This window comes from Medicago truncatula, chromosome 1, assembly GCF_003473485.1.
Source record: "Medicago truncatula cultivar Jemalong A17 chromosome 1, MtrunA17r5.0-ANR, whole genome shotgun sequence".
Lineage (NCBI taxonomy): Eukaryota > Viridiplantae > Streptophyta > Magnoliopsida > Fabales > Fabaceae > Medicago > Medicago truncatula.
The window spans coordinates 26,746,920-26,768,565 of record NC_053042.1 but is presented as its reverse complement, the minus strand read 5'-3'; the positions used below and the strand labels follow the sequence as shown (position 1 = coordinate 26,768,565).

At 34.3% G+C, this 21,646-nt stretch overlaps 1 protein-coding gene and 6 non-coding genes across 7 annotated transcripts; all 7 read left to right on the top strand.

Annotated features, from left to right (window-relative positions):
* Positions 1 to 9,157: 9,157 nt before the first annotated feature.
* On the top strand, positions 9,158 to 9,230 carry TRNAA-UGC (transfer RNA alanine (anticodon UGC)). Its single transcript has one exon. It is a non-coding gene; the product is annotated as a tRNA-Ala (tRNA).
* Positions 9,231 to 9,344: 114 nt separating this feature from the next.
* On the top strand, positions 9,345 to 9,417 carry TRNAA-UGC (transfer RNA alanine (anticodon UGC)). Its single transcript has one exon. It is a non-coding gene; the product is annotated as a tRNA-Ala (tRNA).
* A 274-nt stretch (positions 9,418 to 9,691) lies between these two features.
* TRNAA-UGC (transfer RNA alanine (anticodon UGC)) lies at positions 9,692 to 9,764 on the top strand. Its single transcript has one exon. It is a non-coding gene; the product is annotated as a tRNA-Ala (tRNA).
* Positions 9,765 to 10,292: 528 nt separating this feature from the next.
* Positions 10,293 to 10,365, top strand: TRNAA-UGC (transfer RNA alanine (anticodon UGC)). Its single transcript has one exon. It is a non-coding gene; the product is annotated as a tRNA-Ala (tRNA).
* Positions 10,366 to 10,479: 114 nt separating this feature from the next.
* On the top strand, positions 10,480 to 10,552 carry TRNAA-UGC (transfer RNA alanine (anticodon UGC)). Its single transcript has one exon. It is a non-coding gene; the product is annotated as a tRNA-Ala (tRNA).
* A 112-nt stretch (positions 10,553 to 10,664) lies between these two features.
* On the top strand, positions 10,665 to 10,737 carry TRNAA-UGC (transfer RNA alanine (anticodon UGC)). Its single transcript has one exon. It is a non-coding gene; the product is annotated as a tRNA-Ala (tRNA).
* Positions 10,738 to 15,473: 4,736 nt separating this feature from the next.
* LOC25483522 (probable plastid-lipid-associated protein 13, chloroplastic) lies at positions 15,474 to 19,875 on the top strand. Its single transcript, XM_013612219.3, has 7 exons — positions 15,474 to 15,821; positions 16,764 to 16,885; positions 16,964 to 17,047; positions 17,181 to 17,277; positions 17,620 to 17,836; positions 18,259 to 18,311; positions 19,630 to 19,875. Exons 1-7 carry the CDS (start codon positions 15,597 to 15,599, stop codon positions 19,723 to 19,725), a joined length of 894 nt encoding a protein of 297 aa, XP_013467673.1. The 5' UTR covers positions 15,474 to 15,596; the 3' UTR covers positions 19,726 to 19,875.
* The last annotated feature ends 1,771 nt before the right edge of the window (positions 19,876 to 21,646 follow it).

Sequence of the window (21,646 nt, the reverse complement as noted above, 5' to 3'; positions counted from 1 at the left end):
AGAAACATTTAGGTGGTGAGATGTGTAACACCCCGTTTTCCCAGCTTAAAAATTTCATAAACATTTATCAGAGTATTCACATAAACGGAATGTCACATTCTTTTCTTAAAATCATAAACTGAATAAATAACTATTTATCCTTTAAAATTCAATAACTAAATCTTTAATACTTCGCAACGGAATTTCCTCAATAACTAAAAACAGTCTTTGGCACTAAGACCTCTTTATAAATGTCTCATAAAAGTCCACTCTAAAAACATAGTAATAAATCTTCAAAAACAATACGTAAGGAATAGAAAAGTAATAACAAAGTTCCCATCCTGTTACGTATCAGAGCACCTAAGACACTTGAGCCACCACTCCTACTAATCATTAATACCTGCAAGTTACTCATACGAAGAGCAACATTTTCAAGCAGAAGGGGTGAGATTTCACAAAACAATAATATCAAGCATATAATTCAATAATTATATTTAACAATACAAATAACTTCCTCTATTAATAATAATAATCCTTCACGTAATAATTCTTAATAACTCAACCAACTTCTAATTATCATTTACTTCATATTCATCACATTATAAACATCATCATCATATAACACATATTAACCAAATCGTAACAAACATAGATCATCACATCATGGTCATAGTTCATATATAACATAACAACATCTTAATCCTAATTCATATACAACATAACAACATCATTAATTCATAATAATAATTATTCATCAAACATCTCATTATCAATTCATGAATAAAAGACAACTTATCAACTTAACATAAACATCATCTCGTCATAATATAATAATATAACAACAACATATTCATATTCTTATATTAATATAACAACAACGTATTCATCATCTTATAAAATATAACAACAATATATTTATCATTTTATAATAATATAACAACAACAACATATTAACACCATAATCAACATCATAAATCTTCAACATAAACATCTTAAACATAATCATCTTAAACATCATAGCATCTTTGATAAACAATTACCAAGTAATCACAACATTCGATCATCATCAATAACATAACATAATATTCACTTAATAATAATTAATCATATATAGAACAACATAATCATCACTTAATAATAACAATTATATACATCACAACATATAACATCATAACGACATAACAATATCATAATCAATATCTTAAACAACGTAGCAACAAACAATATCGTAATCAATATCTTAAACAACATAGCAACATCTTAGTCAACTTTATATAATTCACATCATAAATATCGTATAATCTTCATAGGTACTTCTTTAACAACACATGGGTAGAAGACAACTCGACAACTCATAGATGATAATTCATCAACAACTTAACAACTCATGGATGATAATTCATCAACAACGACTTTGACTCGACAAATGCGACAATGCAACTTAGACACTTATATGCATGTGGTACCAATCTTTATCATAAGTATTAATATACTTTCATCGTGCGGAGGACAAAGCTCCTATCGTGCGGAGGACAAAGCTCATAATCCTGGTGAGGACAAAGCTCAATGAATGCTAATGCATGGACTCTATCAACAAGACACCTTAATCAACTTATCACTTATACATCCAATAATTTGGAGTTCATCATCAACTTATTCATACTCATGCAACTTAGTTAAATAACAATTGCAGCATAATCAAATTACATCAAGCTTAATAACAATTCATTTCAACAACATCTTAATCATTCAATAATATTTCGAGTAATGCATTTAATCATTAAATCACATTACAAACAACTTAACAGTTCATAACAGCAACAGAAACAACACAAGCAATTCACAACATAACAATATTAATGTGAAGCATCAACAACTTAAACATCATACATTTTCCACATAAGACATATAAATATTTCACATAACCAACAACAGCAACATAGGCGACACGTAAACATCTCAAGATATAACAATATCAAATGATAATCAACAACAACTTAAATATCATACATTTTCCAATAAGGCATATAAATATTTCACATAACCAACAACAGCAACATAGGCGACACGTAAACATCTCAAGATATAACAATATCAAATGATAATCAACAAACAACTTAAACATCATACATTTTCCAATAAGGCATATAAATATTTCACATAACCAACAATAGCAACATAGGCAGCATACAAACAGCATGACATAATAATATCAATTTCAATTCAACAACATCTTAAACATTCAAATAATTCTTAAGTAATGCATAAAACATTATATCACATTATAATCACTTAACATTTCACAATAGCTTCACAGTTCTCAGTTAACATCTTAAATAGGTCTCATTAGTACCTAAGGTTCCTCTCCTAATCAATCCAAGTAACTCAGGTCTCAAAATCCTCAAATGCACTCGGTTCTGGAAGTGCTCGCGAGGCGAGAGCATCTGCTCGCCATGGCGAGTACAAGCCAAATTCCCAACTAAGGTTGTTCCAGGTTCAATCTTGCTCTAATTCATCCTCTAACCTTTAGTAGACACCTAAAGGTACTCAAAGGCATCTAAGGTTCAACTCAAAAGTCAAAATCACGAAATCTTGCATGCTCTCTGGTCAAGCTCGCGAGGCGAGTAAGGTTGTTCGCCGTGGCGAGCTGTACCAAAAAGACTCGCGAGGCGAAGGGGAAAGGCTCGCGTGGCGAGCGATGAAGCTCATCACTCGCGAGGGGAGATTCATAGCTCGCTATGGCGAGCGATGAATTTCGGCTCGGGCAGAAATCACTTTCTACACGAAAATCATCATCTAACAAGGTTCTAAGCCTAATTTCAATCTCAGAATTCATCCTAAACATATTCTAAGGTTATAGGACGGTCTCTACATCAATCTAACACAGTTTTACCGTTTGATCATCAATTTTAAGGGTTTTGACCTAATTCCAAAACTTTTCTAAATCAATCCTAATTTTGTCAATTAATCATCAGAATTACAACAACTAACATTACTGAATTATTAGTCTCACCCTTACCTTAGAATGTGAAAATCGCAGCTCTCTCTTGTCTTCTCCCTTCTATGGCTTTTTCTCCCTTTTTCCAAAACTGATCGTACGTACGTTATGTTTTTCTAAAACTAGGTCTTCTCCTATTTATATCCCCTCCTATCTATTTTATCTTATTCCACTTACACCACTAAACTCTCTAAATTCACGAAACAGCCCTTAACTAAATATTTTATTTTATTTTCAAATCTTATTTTATTTAACAATATAATAAGCTACCTAATAAATCATATAATCATATAAACAAACAACATATATATCTCTATAACATATATATATTTCTACACTAAATAACATATATTTCTACAACAAATTATATATATTTCTATAACAGGTCATGTATATTTCTATAACAAATCATATATATTTCTATAACAAATAATATACATTTCTATAACAAATCACATATATTTCTATAACAGATCACATATATTTCTATAACAGATCATGTATATTTCTAAATAACATATATATATATATATATATATATATATATATATATATATATATATATATATTTCTAAATCAAATAGCATATATATTATACTAATAAATACCAACATATAACATAATAAAATATCACTCATCAAAATAAATCATATAAATCACACAAATCATATAAGTATATTCTAAACTAATTAAAATAATCAAATAATTAGAGAGGGCGTTACAAGATGAGTATAACTCCACAGAAAGCCTCTGAGACAGTCCCTGAAAAGACTGTTTCAGAAAATCAACAACCTGAACCCTCAACCTTTAACCCCTCTGAACAATATGTTCCTGAACAAACTGTTTCTGAGCAACCAACCCTAGAAACTCAATCTGAACCAGAACCAATGATCTCATCAGATGTCTCTGATGCTGAGGAATAGCCTATCAACTCTTCTTCTGATGTGATCATGGAATCTGTTTCTGATCTTCTACCTACACTCTCAGACAATCATCAATCTTCATCATCTGAATTAGCCATCCAACCCATCTTTTCTCCAAAGCCATCAAAGATACCCTCTCCACCAACCATCTCTCTTGATTCTACTTTACTAACAGATGTGTGTGAGAAAATCTTCAAGGAATTGAATCAACTCATTCAAACTAGAAATGATTTGGTTCACCAAGATGACTATGAGAAACAGTGGAATAGGCTGAATGAGAGAGTTGACTACATTGTATCTGCTCTTAAGAGAACTTGTTTGGATGAGCAAGATATAGCTCAGAAGAAGTTTCAAGATTGGCTGAAAGGAGTTGATAACAGTCTTCAAGAAGTCAAGATCCTGAGAATATGGGTGCATAATCCTTCAAGCTTAAGAGGAAGAGAAGCCACATACTTCATTCCAAATAGTGTGCATCCCAGAGATTTGGATCTCTCTTTCTTGAGTTCAGTCAACCTCAAGTCACCATCTCCCAACCTTGAACTGATTCAGAGGAATGCTGCATTGGTAAAAGAGGTCAAGAAGCTTCAGAAGGACTTATTAGAGCAGAAGGTACTTCTGCTTGAATACAAGAATGTTACTGAAGCTAAACATGAGGAAGCCAGAACAAGAGAAGAAAACCTAATCAGAAGCAATGAAGACTTCAAGAAAGAGATGAAGCTTCAGCAAGAGTCAATGCAGAAGCAGCAAGAAGAAATAAACAAGATGCTTAAACAGATGATAGAAATGTTTAGAAAACAAGCCAACCCTTAGTTGCACACATTTGTTTTAGCTTGTGTTATTTTTTCTTGTTTTTAACTGTTTCTGAACTCATTTGTGCTTCTGATTAATGTATATATTTTCTCTGTTATTTAACTTACTTCTGAGTTTGTTTCATTTTCATACTTATACTCTCTTTCGTTTTGTCTTTCTTTTATACTTTTTGTTGATGACAAAAGGGGGAGTAATTGTATAGTATTTTTAGGCTCTGAGCCCCATTAATTTAATCAAGTTAAATTAATAGAACCGTTCTCTAAACTCTTAATCTTTTAATGTTAAAAGCTTCTGAGTTATTACCTTATGGGCATTTTATTGAAAAATTTAATTAACTTGTATAGAACTTAGGGGGAGTTTACAAACCTCACCTTAAAAGTCTATTGGACTCAGGGGGAGCTTACAAACCTCATACCTGGCAGTCAACTTGTTAATTAGATCAACAACAATTGAACATTTTAAATACTATTGTTTGTTGTAACACCCCGTTTCCCAAAATCAATTAAACAATAATAATTCATCATCAGAGTAAAACCTAAACGGGCATGTCACATCACATTTTCAAAATCATCATAAATAGAATATAAAAAAAATCTATTTAATTAACATCCTTCAAATCATCATTAAACTTGCAGCGGAATATTTTCAATTCGATTAACCACAACATCCAATATAAATAATCTCCAACAAATATTCATGGCATAAAAGCCTCAACAAGAAAATCCAACATCAAAAGGGCTACAACAGCAATATTCAAAATTTGATACATAGGAAAGAAATTAAGTGATAAAATCTCATCCCACATATCAGAGCCCTAGACACTTTGAGCCACCACCAACTACTCAGGATCACCTACAAGTTACCCTTAGGAAGGGCAACATTTTCAAGCAGAAGGGGTGAGATTCACAACAATAATATAGATAATGAATGCATCAATTGAATCTAACACCCTATCATAATAATTCATCCACAATATATAAATATCATCATTTTCAATGTCATCAACAAATGGTAATTAATAACCCACTCAACAACTCATGCAACTCATCACCACTCCACTAAGACAACTCTAACAACACCCATGCATGTGGTACCAAAATCAGGATCGTAGCCCTCTCCGCTGTAGAATGGTTAAAGCATTCATTTTCAGGACATAAGTCCTCACCACTAAACACCACTTTGAGCAACTAGTGCTCCACCACTTTGAACGACAAGGCGTTCCAGAGCCGAAGCTCTCCCACTTTTATGCTTATGCAACTGACCCACTTGTGTATATCTACATACAACCCAACCTATGCATATATATATATATATATATATATGTATATGACTCACCACTCCCAAAATACAACATTCATGTATTACTTAATTAAATGAAAGCATACATTCCAGCCAGCATCAATTCATTATAACCAATTTAGAACATCCAGAAAAATACACCATTATAATAGCCATGCTTAATCATCAAGATAAATCATCCATCAACAAACAGAATTAACAAAGCAAAACTGGGCAACTCGCCTCGCGAGCACACCTGCTCGCTATGGCGAGTTCAGAAAACGGGTTGCTCGCCATGGCGAGTTCAAGGCGAACTCGAGGCGAACGAAAATATGGTGCTCTCGGGAGTTTTGAAATTTTTCTCACTTAAACTTCAATTCTAAACACCCTATTCATCTTTTTAATCTAAAACTTGCTCCAGTCCTCTCTAAAATCATCTAGGTACATAAAACTATCCATTTTACAGCTTATAACAACACTTCAAAAATCATGATCTCTCAGGTGCTTGCTCGCTATGGCGAGTGGGTCTGCTCGCGAGGCGAGCCATGAAGTTGCTCACTCGCGAGGCGGGAAGGTCTACTCGCCTAGGCGAGCGATGAATATCAGCACGACCAGAACCCAGAATTTTACCCAAAATCCCAATTTTCTCACTTCCACTCCCCAAATTGGTTTACAGATGTGAAATGAATTACTGTATGCACTCAGAACCTATTTCTATCATCAGAATCACAATCTCTACTCTCAAAACCCACTAAATCATCATAAACCTAAAATTCCCAATTTCTACCAAAATCTGTTAAACTCAAAATCAGAATTCAGAACCTATACAATTGCAGTAAACCTCACCCTTACCTTAGAATTGCAGAAAAAAAATGCACAACAATCGGTTCCTAGGCTCCTCTCCCTTGCTCTTGGTTTTTCTCCCAAATCTCGTCTGTTTCACGTAAAACGTATTCTGACTCTTTCTTCCTTTCTTAACTCCTTTCTTAACTTCTCTTTATATTATTTACTCCCCCTTAATTCTAATAAATTCTAACATAACCCCCAAAACTCCAATTAATACTAATTCTCACTTATTCTAATTATTATTAAAATAAACTATATAATAAAATATAACACACCATAAAATCCACAAATATTATTTTAAAATCATAAAAAGACTCCACATAAATCTAAAATAATTAAATTAACGACTAGGGCGTTACATTTGTCATCATCAAAAAGGGGGAGATTGTTGGAACAAAATGTGTTTTACAATAAACCTTAATGAGTTTTGATGATAACAAGGTATTAAAAATTGTCAATTGGATATTGCTAATATTTGTTCAAGTGTACATGACCATAGACAAAGTTGATCAACATAATAGGTCTTGGAAGAACAAAAGAGAGCAAAGGAATCAACAAGAAGAGAAACCTAGAAGCATCTGAAGAAATCAGCATCTGAAGTCTAAAGTGCGTCTGAAGCCAAAATGCATCTAATGACGTCATCAGAAGCAAGACCTTCAGAAGCCATTTGTTCAGAAGCTGTATAACATCAGAAACTGCAAGTTGATCAGAAGATTCAACCTGAAGACTCTAAGAGCTGTCTATTGGATTTAACCTCGTCTAAGAGAGCGAAAGACTAAAAGGAAGGTGCCAACGTTCATTTGAAAAGCACTGGGTGCTTGTCCTTCATTGAAGAGTTGACAAAGTACAAGTGTACAACCACTACCTCCACGACTCTGTTTGTGTCTACGCTACAAGACAAAATAACAGCTCTGCCTGCAGAAATGTTCGTTCAAGATAGGAATGGATTTGAACGTGATTCTTTATAGGACAACATCCAAATCAGGAAAAAGATCATTGGTATTTGATCAAGGTTTCTCAATGACTCTTTTACGTGCTTAACGATCTCAACGTCTCTCTACACATCTCTATATAAAGGAATGAAGACTTGAAGATCAGTAGAGACAATACAACAAGTTAAAAGCGCCCAAACTCTGCCCAATTTGTTTCTCAAAAAAGCACTTTGAATTTCTGTGTTGATTGGATATATCTTAGAAATTCTTAAGTCTAGAGTCTTTCAATTGCATTGTATTGTGAACACCACTGATTGTATATCAAGTGTTCAAACTCAAACAATTTTCTATGTAATTCTGTTTGATTAGAAGTCTCTTGCTTTAGTGCTTGAGCAAAGGAAGTCTCTTGCATGTGTGCTTGAGCATTTGTGAAGTCTCATACTAGGTGTAGTATTGAGAAGTTGTAATATGTGTGATTATTTCTTAGTGGAAATCTCCTTGGAAGTGCAAGGGGGACTGAACTACTTCCGGTTTGTGGAAGGAACCAGTATAGTTGCTTGTGTCTCTCTTTCTTTTCTCTACTCTGTTTTTACTCCGCTGCGTATCCGATTCTGAACAATACATCAGAAGCAATTTAATTGCATCTGAAGTATTATCACATCAGAAGCACTCTCAAACAGCTTCTGAAGTGATATCAGAAGAAGATTTTCAATAGAGAAAAAGAAAACACAATTCAACCCCCCCTTCTTGTGTTTTTCTCACCTTCACTTGTTTGGATGCACGGCGGGACATTGAATATCACGTTGCGAGGCACGTTTGTGTAGAAGCGGCTCTTTCCACTTACACTCCTAATAGTTTTTAAAGTATCCCAAGTATAATCAACCTAAGAACTAGGAATGGCAACAAAATATGTGCTCGTAGGTACCCACCGAAATCAACCCCAATTTGACTGGGTTTGAGTATGGGTTTGAGTTTTCTCCGATTTCAAAATGCGAGTACGAGACGGGTAACGGGGATATAGGTACCCACCCCGAACCCATACCCAAACCCTACCCGAATATAGAAATTACCTTTTAACACGTTTATTACTCCTCTTATATAAAAAGAAACTAAATCCCTAAAAACCATTTTACCATGTAGGTATGTTTTTTTTGTTGTTGAGGGGGTTAATAATGATATGACATGTTATTTGGTTTGATTTTTTTTTTTTTTTTTTAAAAGGGTTTTTGGTTTGATAATTGTCATGATATAAGAACTTTCATTAAAAGGGCAACCATTGTCATGCCTACTAAGAACATTACTACGTTTCAAAATAACGCATGTGTATTACCAAAAACGAAATTAGAAGTTAATTTCTATTTGTATCTTTTAATAGGAAAGAACATCAACAAGGGGATGTAGCTCACATGGTAGAGCGCTCGCTTTGCATGCGAGAGGTACGGGGTTCGATACCCCGCATCTCCATTATTTTTATCTTAAACAAAATTTTCGGTATTCAACGGAATCAATCATCTGTAAATTGTCATAAGCACCCGCACGTTCTCTCTCTCTTTTAGGACTAAAATATATTAACTACAAGGGGGTGTAGCTCACATGGTAGAGCGCTCGCTTTGCATGCGAGAGGTACGGGGTTCGATACCCCGCATCTCCATTATTTTTATCTTAAACAAAATTTTCGGTATTCAACGTAATCAATCATCTATAAATTGTCATAAGCACCCGCACGTTCTCTCTCTCTTTAGGAATAAATTATATTAACTACAAGGGGATGTAGCTCACATGGTAGAGCGCTCGCTTTGCATGTCCATTATTTTTATCTTAAACAAAATTTTTGGTATTCAACGGAATAAATCATCTGTAAATTGTCATAAGCACCCACACGTTCTCTCTCTCTCTTTTAGGATAATAAAATATATTAACTACAAGGGGATGTAGCTCACATGGTAGAGCGCTCGCTTTGCATGCGAGAGGTACGGGGTTCGATACCCCGCATCTCCATTATTTTTATCTTAAACAAATTTTCGGTATTCAACGGAATCAATCATCTGTAAATTGTCATAAGCACCCGCACGTTCTCTCTCTCTCTCTCTCTCTTTTAGGACTAAAATATATTAACTACAAGAGGGTGTAGCTCACATGGTAGAGCGCTCGCTTTGCATGCGAGAGGTACGGGGTTCGATACCCCGCATCTCCATTATTTTTATCTTAAACAAAATTTTCGGTATTCAACGTAATCAATCATCTATAAATTGTCATAAGCACCCGCACGTTCTCTCTCTCTCTCTCTCTCTCTCTCTCTCTCTCTCTCTCTCTCTTTAGGACTAAATTATATTAACGACAAGGGGATGTAGCTCACATGGTAGAGCGCTCGCTTTGCATGCCAGAGGTACGGGGTTCGATACCCTGCATCTCCATTATTTTTATCTTAAACAAATTTTTTGGTATTCAACGGAATCAATCATCTGTAAATTGTCATAAGCACCCGCACGTTCTCTCTCTTTTAGGAATAAAATATATTAACTACAAGGGGATGTAGCTCACATGGTAGAGCGCTCGCTTTGCATGCGAGAGGTACGGGGTTCGATACCCCGCATCTCCATTATTTTTATCTTAAACAAAATTTTCGGTATTCAACGGAATCAATCATCTGTAAATTGTCATAAGCACCCGCACGTTCTCTCTCTCTTTTACGACTAAAATATATTAACTACAAGGGGGTGTAGCTCACATGGTAGAGCGCTCGCTTTGCATGCGAGAGGTACGGGGTTCGATACCCTGCATCTCCATTATTTTTATCTTAAACAAAATTTTCGGTATTCAACGGAATCAATCATCTGTAAATTGTCATAAGCACCCGCACGTTCTCTCTCTTGTAGGACTAAAATATATTAACTACAAGGGGATGTAGCTCACATGGTAGAGCGCTCGCTTTGCATGCGAGAGGTACGGGGTTCAATACCCTGCATCTCCATTATTTTTATCTTAAAACAAAATTTTTGGTATTCAACGGAATCAATCATCTATAAATTGTGTAGCTCACATGGTAGAGCGCTCGCTTTGCATGCGAGAGGTATGGGGTTCGATATCGATACCTTGCATCTCCATTATTTTTATCTTAAACAAAATTTTCGGTATTCAACGGAATTAATCATTTGTAAATTGTAATAAGCACCCGCAAGTTCTCTCTCTTTTAGGACTATAATATATTAACTACAAATTTTGGTGATGACTTTTTTTTACAAACGCTTTGGCGATAGCTTTTTATTTACAAAGCTTTGGTGATAATAATTTTCTAACAATTTGTCTTTTTTCTGAAAGGCTACCAAATTTTCATAATAAATAGTCGAGCATATTTTAAAAATAATCCAGCAACTAAATACAAAATAAACAATAATGATAATCTCTCTTTGAAACTTTTTTTTTTATAGGGTGAGAGTGAGGAGTAAAGAAAAGTTCATTGATTCATTGAGATAACGTTTGTTTGGATCGTGAATGATGAATAACTCAACATGTGTATTAAAATATTGTTAAGTATTAATATTAAGGGAACTTCTACGGTACACCCGCAAATTAAGGTGTACCGGTACTCTCGCTTACAATTTTTATAAATTAATTATCATTTTTTATGAAAGAAAATAGGTGTTTGTTGACATATATATTTTAGAAAATATCATTTTATAAGAAAATACATCATTTCATTTTTTAGAAAAATCATACTAAATTTTTCTACATTTTATCGTAAAAAATAATCAAAATTCTCTATTATGAGTAATAGGAATTCAGAAAAATCAAATTTTTTTCCTACAAAAAATAACTCATTTAACTATTAATTTAAAAATTCGGTGTACCAATACACTTAAATTATTGGATGTACCATATAATTTACCTAATATTAATAAAAGTTTGGTAATTGCGTCAAGTTTCTACAATTGCATGAAGTTTGAATAAAATAGTCGGTGGTCCGGTGGCTAACACACATATCCAGTTACGACTCCCTGATTAGCCACTACTATCTATATAACAATGTGTCACTTTGCTTCAATAGGTTATTCCTAACTTACTAGGACAAATTGAACTATTATACGTTGCTATGTAGTTCTCTCTTCTCTCCGCCGCCGCACTGCCTCCTCTTGTTGTTCTCCAAAGCCCTATCTGTATGTATCCTTGATTCTCTCCTCCGCTGAATCATTTCTTGTGCTTCTTCCCTCTTGTACTTATAGGTACGTGTGACCTAATTTCTAATGTTTCCTTTGGTTTATACAATAAAGCCTAGTAACCCAATAAGTGAATCATTTTCATTCACAATCCATCAATTCATTAACTGACTTGCACGACGCGTAGCTCTTAAAACACGATGTGTCTTAGGCAGTGATGAGACACTTTCAATTCTTCGTAGCCACGCAACGCACAACTCATAGCATGCATCGAATTTGAGGCATTGGCAAGATACTTCTACATTTCCTTCAACAATGCAACGGGTGGCTCGTAACCCACATCACACATGTACCAATAGTTGATCCTTCATCTTTGCTTCATTCCTTGTCACATTTATCCTCACGGAAACATCCATAGTGACTATGTCTCAAGAAATTAATTGATATATCTTGTAAGAAAGTATAACACAATCACAAAGTTGTCTCGTTTGGATGTTTTGTCATGTTTTTAGGTCTTGTACGTTCGCCTACTATTATATGAGTGACTGTCATCAGTGAAAAATGTTGTTTAGGTGTGCTTCATATTCATGAGTTTTGTCATGAAGGTTTAGAAATGATGAGACTTACGTTGTCAAAGGTGCTTATTATTTGCTGACACAAGAGTGACAAACAAATCTTCCTCTATCAATAAGTTGGTGTGGAACAAGGTGGCCGCGATGAAGGTATCTTTATTTGTGCGACATTTGTTATATAATCAAATTCCAACAAAGTATAATATGATGCACGGTGGAATTATCAATTCTGGTTGCGGGTTTGACAAATGTTCTCCACATTCAATATGCATGCTGAGCAGTTTTGCACTTTCTTTCTTAATCTGATGGAAACACATGAATTTTTTTCTCCAAATTATTAGGTTTACAGTGTTTGGTTTCTTTGGAAAAAAGGAATAGTCATCTTTCCCGTTAAACAAAATCTTCAAAAGAACAAGTTATTTATCATATTAAATTACATAGCAAACTTCTCCAGCTTTATTTATGATTTGAAGCAATGGTGGATCAACCCTTTAAGCTGTCTTGGATTTGTTAGTACTTACTTTCTTGTTTTGGTTGTTTTGTTTTGCTAGCGCATGTACTAGTAGTCGATCCTTCATCTCTTCTTTATTTTTTGTTTCATTTCTCCTCACTGAAACATTTGTAGCGAATAGACCCTGAGAAACCACTTGATATATCTCGTAAGAAAGTATAGCACGATCACATAATTATCTGGTTTGAATGATTTGACATGTTTCAAGGTTTTATGCGCCTAATAGCTCTTCCAAGCTCATCCATTTATTTATTTACAAAAATTCAACCAAACAATTGAAAACTTGCTCTAAAGACTTTGAAATTACTTTTAAACACTGCTAAAAGCACTATATGACTGATTGTCATCATAACTTCACACTTGTCCTCAACCAATATACTTGTAAAATGAAATTATGCAATAAAATAACATGTCTTCCTGAATATTAAAAATACCAAAAGCCATCTATTTATCACTTGTGCCTTTGCTTCTTTGGTGTGGTACTTGTTTGTAGGATGGGAGTTGGATTTGCCCCAAGATTTGTACGTCTTGTTTGTTGGCATTCGATTTCTACAATATAATGTTAGGATTAGGCTAGGTTTGACTTGTTGGAACAAAATGTGTTTGACAATACCACTTTTAGTTTTGATGATAACATGTATTATAATTGCCAATTGGATATGCTAATATTTGTTTTAGTGTGCAGGACCATAGACAAAAAATTTAAGTGTCTTTAATTCAAGCATAGGGTCTGGAAGAACAAATGAGAACAATATAATTTACAAAAGGGAAGCTTGTGTTGCAAGAAAACATCTGAAGAAAAGAGGTTCTGAAGATCATCAGAAGCTGACGTCGTCCGAAGCTAAAGATCATCAGAAGCTGAAGACTGGAAGCTGAAGTCAGTTAAATGTTGTCATTTTGATTGCACATCATTGCAGAAGGAATAGAAGCCTGGAGCAACGACTATTTCAGAGAAATTAGAAGGCATTGGATGTTTATCCAATGAAGAGCGCAGGAAAAGGACATAGTACAATTGTACAACCACTACCTTCACTACTCTGTTCTTTGTGTCTGCAATAGTACAAGACAACACCTGTGACTACGCTGGTATTTCTCTATACATGGAATGAAATTGAAATTGTTCCCTCCTAGGACAATAACCAAATCAAACAACAAATCATTGGTGATTATCAAGTTTCAACAACGACTCTTTTGATGTGTTGACAATCAACAACGTCTCTTTCACATCTCTATACAAAGGAGTGAAGACTTGAAGATTTCTAAGAGACTACAAATTTTTTACAAGTGTCAAACCTCTGCTGAAATTGTTTCACATCAAAGTTCACTTGGAATTTCTTAACAACTTTCATATCTTAGAAATTCTAGAGTCTTAAGAGTCGTATCTGATCTGTATTGTGAACACCACTGATTGTATATCAAGCGTTCAACCTCAAACATTTCTTTTTAATTCTGTTTGAATAGAAGTCTCTTGCAATTGTGCTTGAGCATAGGAAGTCTATTGCAGTTGTGCTTGAACATATAGAAAACCTCTTGCTTTTGCGCTTGAGTAGTTTGAAGTCTCTTGTTTTTGTGCTTGAACAATTGTAATCAGATATTGATTTTAGTGAACTCTCCTTGAAAATGCAAGGGGGAGTGGACTACTCCTAGATTGTGGAAGGAACCACTATAATTGCTTTGTGTCTTTCTTCTTCCTCTCTCTCTTTACTTAACCGGTGCACTTAGACTCTGAACATTGCATTAGAACCTGAACTCTATCAACTTCTGATCAGTGAACTCAATTTTAGGAGAAGAAAAAACTAAAACAATTCAACCCCCTTCTTGTGTTTTTCTCACCTTCATGACCTTGTACTGACATTCATTTGCATGGTATATATGAAAATCTCGAAATGATCAAATTTTTTTCTGGTAAGACAACATATATTGAATAACCGGCAGATATACATATATTCTCCTCAATGTAGGGATTGTGCTATTTTGACCGGTTGTTTTGATTATTTTTCGCTAGTTTTTTCCCTCATCTTTTATTGGTTTGTTTGTATGCTCCTCAATGACTACTTTTTGCACTCTATGTTTACACTTGTGATTTAGTTTTTTTATTCTATATATTATATATGAAAAATGCTAACAAATACCATAAGATCATAAATTAAAAAGCAAGGATAAAAAAATTATCTTAAAAATTGTGTAATTATTCTTTAAAATCAAGTATAAATAGTGTGACTAATGTTGATTATTCTTTGTGAGTTACATTTTCAAAAGTAAAAAAGGAAGCTAAATTTGAGGGGGACAATTTGAGTTACATTTTCAAAAGTGAAAAAGGAAGCTAAATTTGAGGGGGACAATTGGAAAGTTAACTAAAAATATACTAAATGAAATGTGATGAAGGTTGTTGTTTGTTGGGGATTAGGACAAAATCTAGTGAAACTAAAAACTATGAATGGTTTTAAAAAACACAAAACAAAAACAAATACACCCACACACACAACACAACACAACACAACACTTACCTAAGTTGAACAACAACACTTTCCTTCCATTCGATGTTGAGAAGAACTAACTAACTCATCACAAATTGAATTGAAACCAATTTTCAATGGCTGTTTCTGTTTCTGTATCTATTTCTGCTTCTCATCCTTGTATTTCAACAATCACAAATTGTTCTATCCCTTCATCTTCTTCATGGAAAGTTTCAACTTCACGCATCACGTGGCAGAAGCGTGGAGTTTGCAAAGCTATGGTTCAAGTTCAAACTGGTGCACCTGCTGCTTATGCTAAGGAAATGGAACGCCTTTCTGCTAAAGAATCTCTTCTTCTTGCTGTAAGCCACTCATTTTCTTTTCTGCTTCATTTTTTGGATTATTGGTGTGCCCCATTGTTTTGATTTTTGTTAATTTATTTAGTTTTGATTTTTTTCTTTTGGTGAACCAAATAATGAGAAAAGGGGGAAATTGGTTCCACTCTAAGATGAGGCAAACATGATTTAAGAGGTGTAGAATTGATTTTGACAAGTTTGGTTATTTTAGAGTATAATATTTTTATTTTTATTTTTATGAACTATGAGTGTGGTTAAGCATCAAGGTGAAACTATTTTCGAGTATAATTGATTTTGCATTTATAACTGATTCTAACTTGAAGCTAGAATTTGTGTGCATGTTTGATATCACGGTGACTCGCAGTCATTTTGCTTCTACTATTGATTTTAGCTTAAAATTTATTATCCAACCCACTTTTACATGAATGTATATAATCAAACATCAATTTACATTCAACTCACTTTCGATTGGATTAAATTTTACAAAATCAATACATTCAAAACCAAATTTCGTCGATTTAGAACCAAACATGCAATAATTTAGTTATCATTGAAAACCAATTTATACAAGGGTTATAAAATGAATTTTCAAGAAACAAATAACAGTTACAAGTAATGAGGTATTGTGATATGATAGCTAAAAGGAACTAACTACACAAATTGTTGGAAGTCAATTGTGTAGTTAGTTCCACATTGATTTGGAACGAGCTAAAGGAAGGATCATAAGTAATGTGACCCATATACTCGATGCTTTAAGGTTTTGGGCGGAGCTGTTGTGTCCAAGTCTCTTGGTGGTTCAGGTCTTTACTCTATTGTTCTTCCCAGTGCTCCCTGGACTCCCCACCAAGAATAAAATAAAGTTGATTATATTATGTCATCTAATCTAACAGTTTTAGCAAATTGCGAAGCTTGTACTCAAATATATTTACTCTGGAGATGTCTTTTCAGTTTAAGGATGCAGGTGGTTTTGAGGGCTTAGTTTCTGGGAAGACAACTGAATATCAAAGAATTGATGTGAATGAAAGGATAACTGGTCTTGAGCGGCTCAATCCAACACCTCGGCCCACGACGTAAGAGACTAAGAACGTCCATTTCTAAGCTTTTTGAATAAAATGTAAGGGACTAGTTCATGCTCTTTATTGCTACAGGTCACCCTTTCTAGAAGGTAGATGGAACTTTGAGTGGTTTGGTCCCGGCTCTCCAGGGTTGTTTGCGGCTAGGATGATATTTGAGTGAGTTCTGTCTATTTTCTTTTACCTTGTCAGTCCGAAGTTTTTCTTCGGATTGTTTACTCTATCTTCCCTTAAACTTAGCTTGATCTCACCTTTGAGTTATAATGCTTCTCTGTGCTTTATATATTTGCAGGAACTTTCCTTCAAGTTTAGCTAATTTGTCAAAAATGGATGTCTTTATCAAGGATGGAAATGCAAAGATTACTGCAAACACATTATTTTTAAACTCGGTAACTTTTTAGTCTCGAATTTTTTTATACATCTACAAATCTTGCATCCGCTTTCAGAAAGCATTGAGAACTTCATTTACATAATGATTTTCGGTTTGTCACACACCACAAAAAGTAAAATTATTTCAACGTTTCTTGTTAGGACATATTTGAAAGAGTGTCCACCTTGTTTTAACAGGTAGTTATTGCTAAATTTTGTTTGAGAATCCTTGCTTATAAGTTTTTTCAATTATAAGTTCAATCGATTTCTAGTATTTACTTTTAAAAGCAACTATAATGCCTCGGAAGAGTTTGTTGTACCTTTCATATTTTGTTTGAAATTGTTTTAGTTGATTGTTGTAGGTAGAAAGCAGAATTATTCTCTCAACCAAGTTGACTGTGGAGGGGCCACTTAGAATGAAAGAGGAGTATGTGGAAGGGATTATTGTGTCTCCAACAGTCTTGGAAGACAGAGTACCAGATCAGCTTAAAGGTGCACTTGGGCAGGCAGTTAATGTTTTACAACAGCTTCCCGTACCTTTACGTGATGCTCTCGCCGATGGGCTAAAAGTTCCACTAAGTAAGTTACCACTGATTTCTATATTCACCTCTGAAAATGTTCTCTGACTTAACTGTTCTGGAAGAAATATAAAATCTGTTAAACATTGGTTTCACTATGCGCTGCTAATATTAGGGCCTGTTTATTCTGTTTTTTCGTGTTTACATTTTCACTGATAAAATAATCATTAGAGAAGACGTAAAAAGAAAGTAACTTGTGGCTTAGCCTGGCTTGAAATTGCTAGATATAAGAGAACACTAAGAAATGCCTTATGTTGGTAGATATTTACACTTACAGTGATATTATGTAATGATTTTTCTCTTGCAAAATATGTGCGCACAAAGACAGGATATGCAAGAAATAATGTAATTGACTAGTGACTATTATTTTAATGTCAAAGTTTATATTCAATATACACTTTTGATGTTATTTCATGTTTGAAGGTGGAAGCTTTCAAAGACTCTTCATGATTTCTTATCTCGATGAGGAGATACTTGTAAGTTTCAAATTCAGTAAATAATTTTAGATAAATGTAATGCTTGTGTTGCTTCGTAGAATACAATGCATATGAATCTAACTTGAAATCTCAAACTTTAATTCATGCACTAAGAAACACTTACATAGGTACTCTTAAAATTCGGGATGGACCTAACTCAGCCATACAAAACGGCTTTTAAGATGAGAGATGCCTCCCATTTATAAACGCTTTCAGACCATGTCTCATCTAATGTGGGACTCTCAAGTCTTAACACACCATCTCATGCCCAAGACTGGACATATAATAGAGTGTGACCCAAGTGGCATGATAGTGGGTAGTCCAAAAGATCTTGGATAGGCTCTCTCTGAATCCATCTTAGAATTAATATTAGACTTACTCTCAACCATAGAAAACCGACTTGTAAGGTGAGCGATGCATTCCACTTATAAACAGTATTTCCGGGCTATATTTCATCTAATGTGACACTCTCAACAATTGGTGTTTTGGATATAACTGTTACTTGCATTATCAGGTTGGAATATGGTAACATAAATTCTGATAATTTTCTAAAGTATGTGATGTATATTACACCTTTTGGTCATGCTGGGTTATGACCTTGATTTCCGGCAAGTCTTGTCCTGTCACGTGTAAAGTAGTACTTACTAATTTACACAAAAAAGTAGTCCAGATTTTTTCATACTAAATTGCTCGATGCCTCTTGAGTAGTTTCACTTTCTGGCATATCTTTTCAACAACTTGAAAACATGGAAGGGTTACTTTTCCTCACTGTCACAGTTTGGATGATTAATACTGAGAATGAAAAACCGCCCAGGGTTTAATAGGTCTCGAAGGGAAGGCCTCAATAGTATCATGTGTTATTCTATCATTCTCACATGATATGCAAGTTGCATTATTTTTGCTGTTTTACATATATAGCGCCATTTACTAAAATCAATTTGAAGATAGATAACTCTCCTAGATTTCCTCCTAAATTTATAGCTGGATGAAAGTTCTAGAGTATAGCTTGGCTGGACTCGTTCACCCGGGTTTGAACTCGAGACCTCAGTTGTGTGTGAGTCAGGTGGTGCTTGTCACTTCGTCTACAGACCAATAAAAGTATATATTTTCCGATGTAAATCTGTTGTCACCTTCAATTCACTTATACATGCTAGGTTTGAATGACATGATAACATGGAAAGGAAACAAATTGAAAAGCGATGGGATTTAAATTTAAAATTTTTCTTTTCATTTTAATAGGACATTATGAATTCCATTTTTACCTATAATTATCTCAAATCATGGTAATATCTGAATGATTATGCTGGTTCTGATGCAGATAATAAGGAACACAGCTGGGATACCAGAAGTTTTAACGAGACTCGATGCATCGCCATCATCCCTGGGAGAATCAAGTCCAGAGTATGAAAGCTAGGTGTTTTGTATGGAAAGTGAATATTTTTGCCTCCTTATTCGAGGTGTTAAATCAAATTCCTGTTACTTTAAATCCCCTATGTGAATATAGAAGTTTCAACTTGAAGCTGACACCATTTCTTACAAAATCATATTTCATGTTTTAGTATCACAACAAAAGTGGTTCTGTGATGTAGAACTTGAGTAATGTTATTCATTCAGCCAATAGTGAAATAAAAAAAAAGTCAAAATATTTGTCTGTGAAATCAAAATGTTTCTGCAAAAAAAAAGTCAAAATATTTCTCAGTTTTTGTGACTGACACAACATATTGTGTTTGTGGCAATGATTCTATAAATATTTGTACAATTTGAAAATGACATTTTTTGGTTTTACTTTTCTTGATATCTTATCACAAAAATCTTTTTGACATTGATGGTGTATTTGGAAGAGCTTATTTATAGTTTATTGAACTTATCTTGTAAAATAAGTACTTGTGTTTAAGTGTTTGGCGAGAGGTTATGAAAATAACCTATGATATTTATAGTTCACCATGATAACTAATGAAAAATAACTTAAAACTTATAAGAAAATAGATTAACTATAGTCGTTATTACAAAAATACTTATTTAATATAGGTGCTTAAATGATTAAATAATTTAGAGATTAATTTTTAGAAATGTGAAAGAAAAGACAAACTATTTTGTGTTTGTTTACCATAATGAAAATTAATTTTTCTTAAAAAATAAAACAACCAGTTGTCAATAATGATTTTTGAGAAAAGCTAATAAAAACATACTTTTAAAAATGATTATTTTTTCAGGAAGGAGTTCTAATAAACAGGTTCCTAATTACAAATTTATCTTTTTTTTTTTAGTTTTAATCATTCAAGATACTACACATAGCGCTGACTGATGTTCTTTCCGATCATCTTGGGACTTGCACCCTCATGTGGATGTCTAGGGATGGTTTGGACATAACCAAAATGGCGCAAAACCCACTCTGGAAAATATTGGACAATACGAGACCTGTATCTGAGCCATCCAGAGTAAAAACTGATTAGCTCGAACACCCTTCGTTTTTCTCACCTATACCTCAGACTCATCCATATCATACACCAACAACTCCACCATCATATCAACCACCTTAGGTCTAGAAAGAGGACTATTGTGCTCTAGGAGCCGACCCTCAATGAGGGGATGCATCAGACATGACACACCAACAAATGTCACTCTCATCTCCCCAATCGAAAGACGGAAGCTAGATGTCTTCTCGTGTCATCTCTCAACAAAAGCAGACAATAGGTTATGGTCAAGGATATGATAACTGGCATTTTGTAGCCACTGAAGTCCACTGGCTTCCATTGCATCTTTGTACTATTGTTCTTCCATCTTATCCAAATTTGCTTATTGTATACCCTCCAACTTTTACTATTGTTCACACACTTTAAATTGGCACGCCAATGCAAAAATTAAAAAACAAAAAATTAATAGCAGGATATTATTTAGTTCAGTTTACACAGATAAAATAAAAATAGTCTCCGGTTTACATAAAAAACATAGTACAAAAAGTTAAAGTTGTAAACTCTTACTATTCCCTCAGACGTGCGATATGTCACATGAATATGGTACTGAGCGAGCACATACACGTCATGTGGGTCACCAAGATAGTCATCACATAGTTGTGGCTCCACCTCCATGTCCTTCTGTGAATGCTCGTCATCATCCATGTTCTCCACCTCCACAACCTCCTCCTCCTCCATATCGAGCTGCTTAGGCTCATTCATCTGAGATGGTCCAAAGCCATTAGCATGACGACCCCTGACCACTCTCCTTTCCACTTCATTCCTCGCGTACCACTCTCGCCTAGAAGAAGCAGCCATAGAAGGTCTGTCATTTCTAAGGTGGTCCATAGCCGAAACATGCAACATCGCATATACGTAAAT

Coding starts and splice junctions, on each gene's coding strand:
- LOC25483522 (XM_013612219.3), top strand. CDS start 15,597: ATGGCTGTTTCTGTTTCTGTATCTATTTCTGCTTCTCATCCTTGTATT. Junction 17,278..17,619: donor ACACATTATTTTTAAACTCG/GTAACTTTTTAG, acceptor TGATTGTTGTAG/GTAGAAAGCAGAATTATTCT. Junction 18,312..19,629: donor ATCTCGATGAGGAGATACTT/GTAAGTTTCAAA, acceptor GTTCTGATGCAG/ATAATAAGGAACACAGCTGG.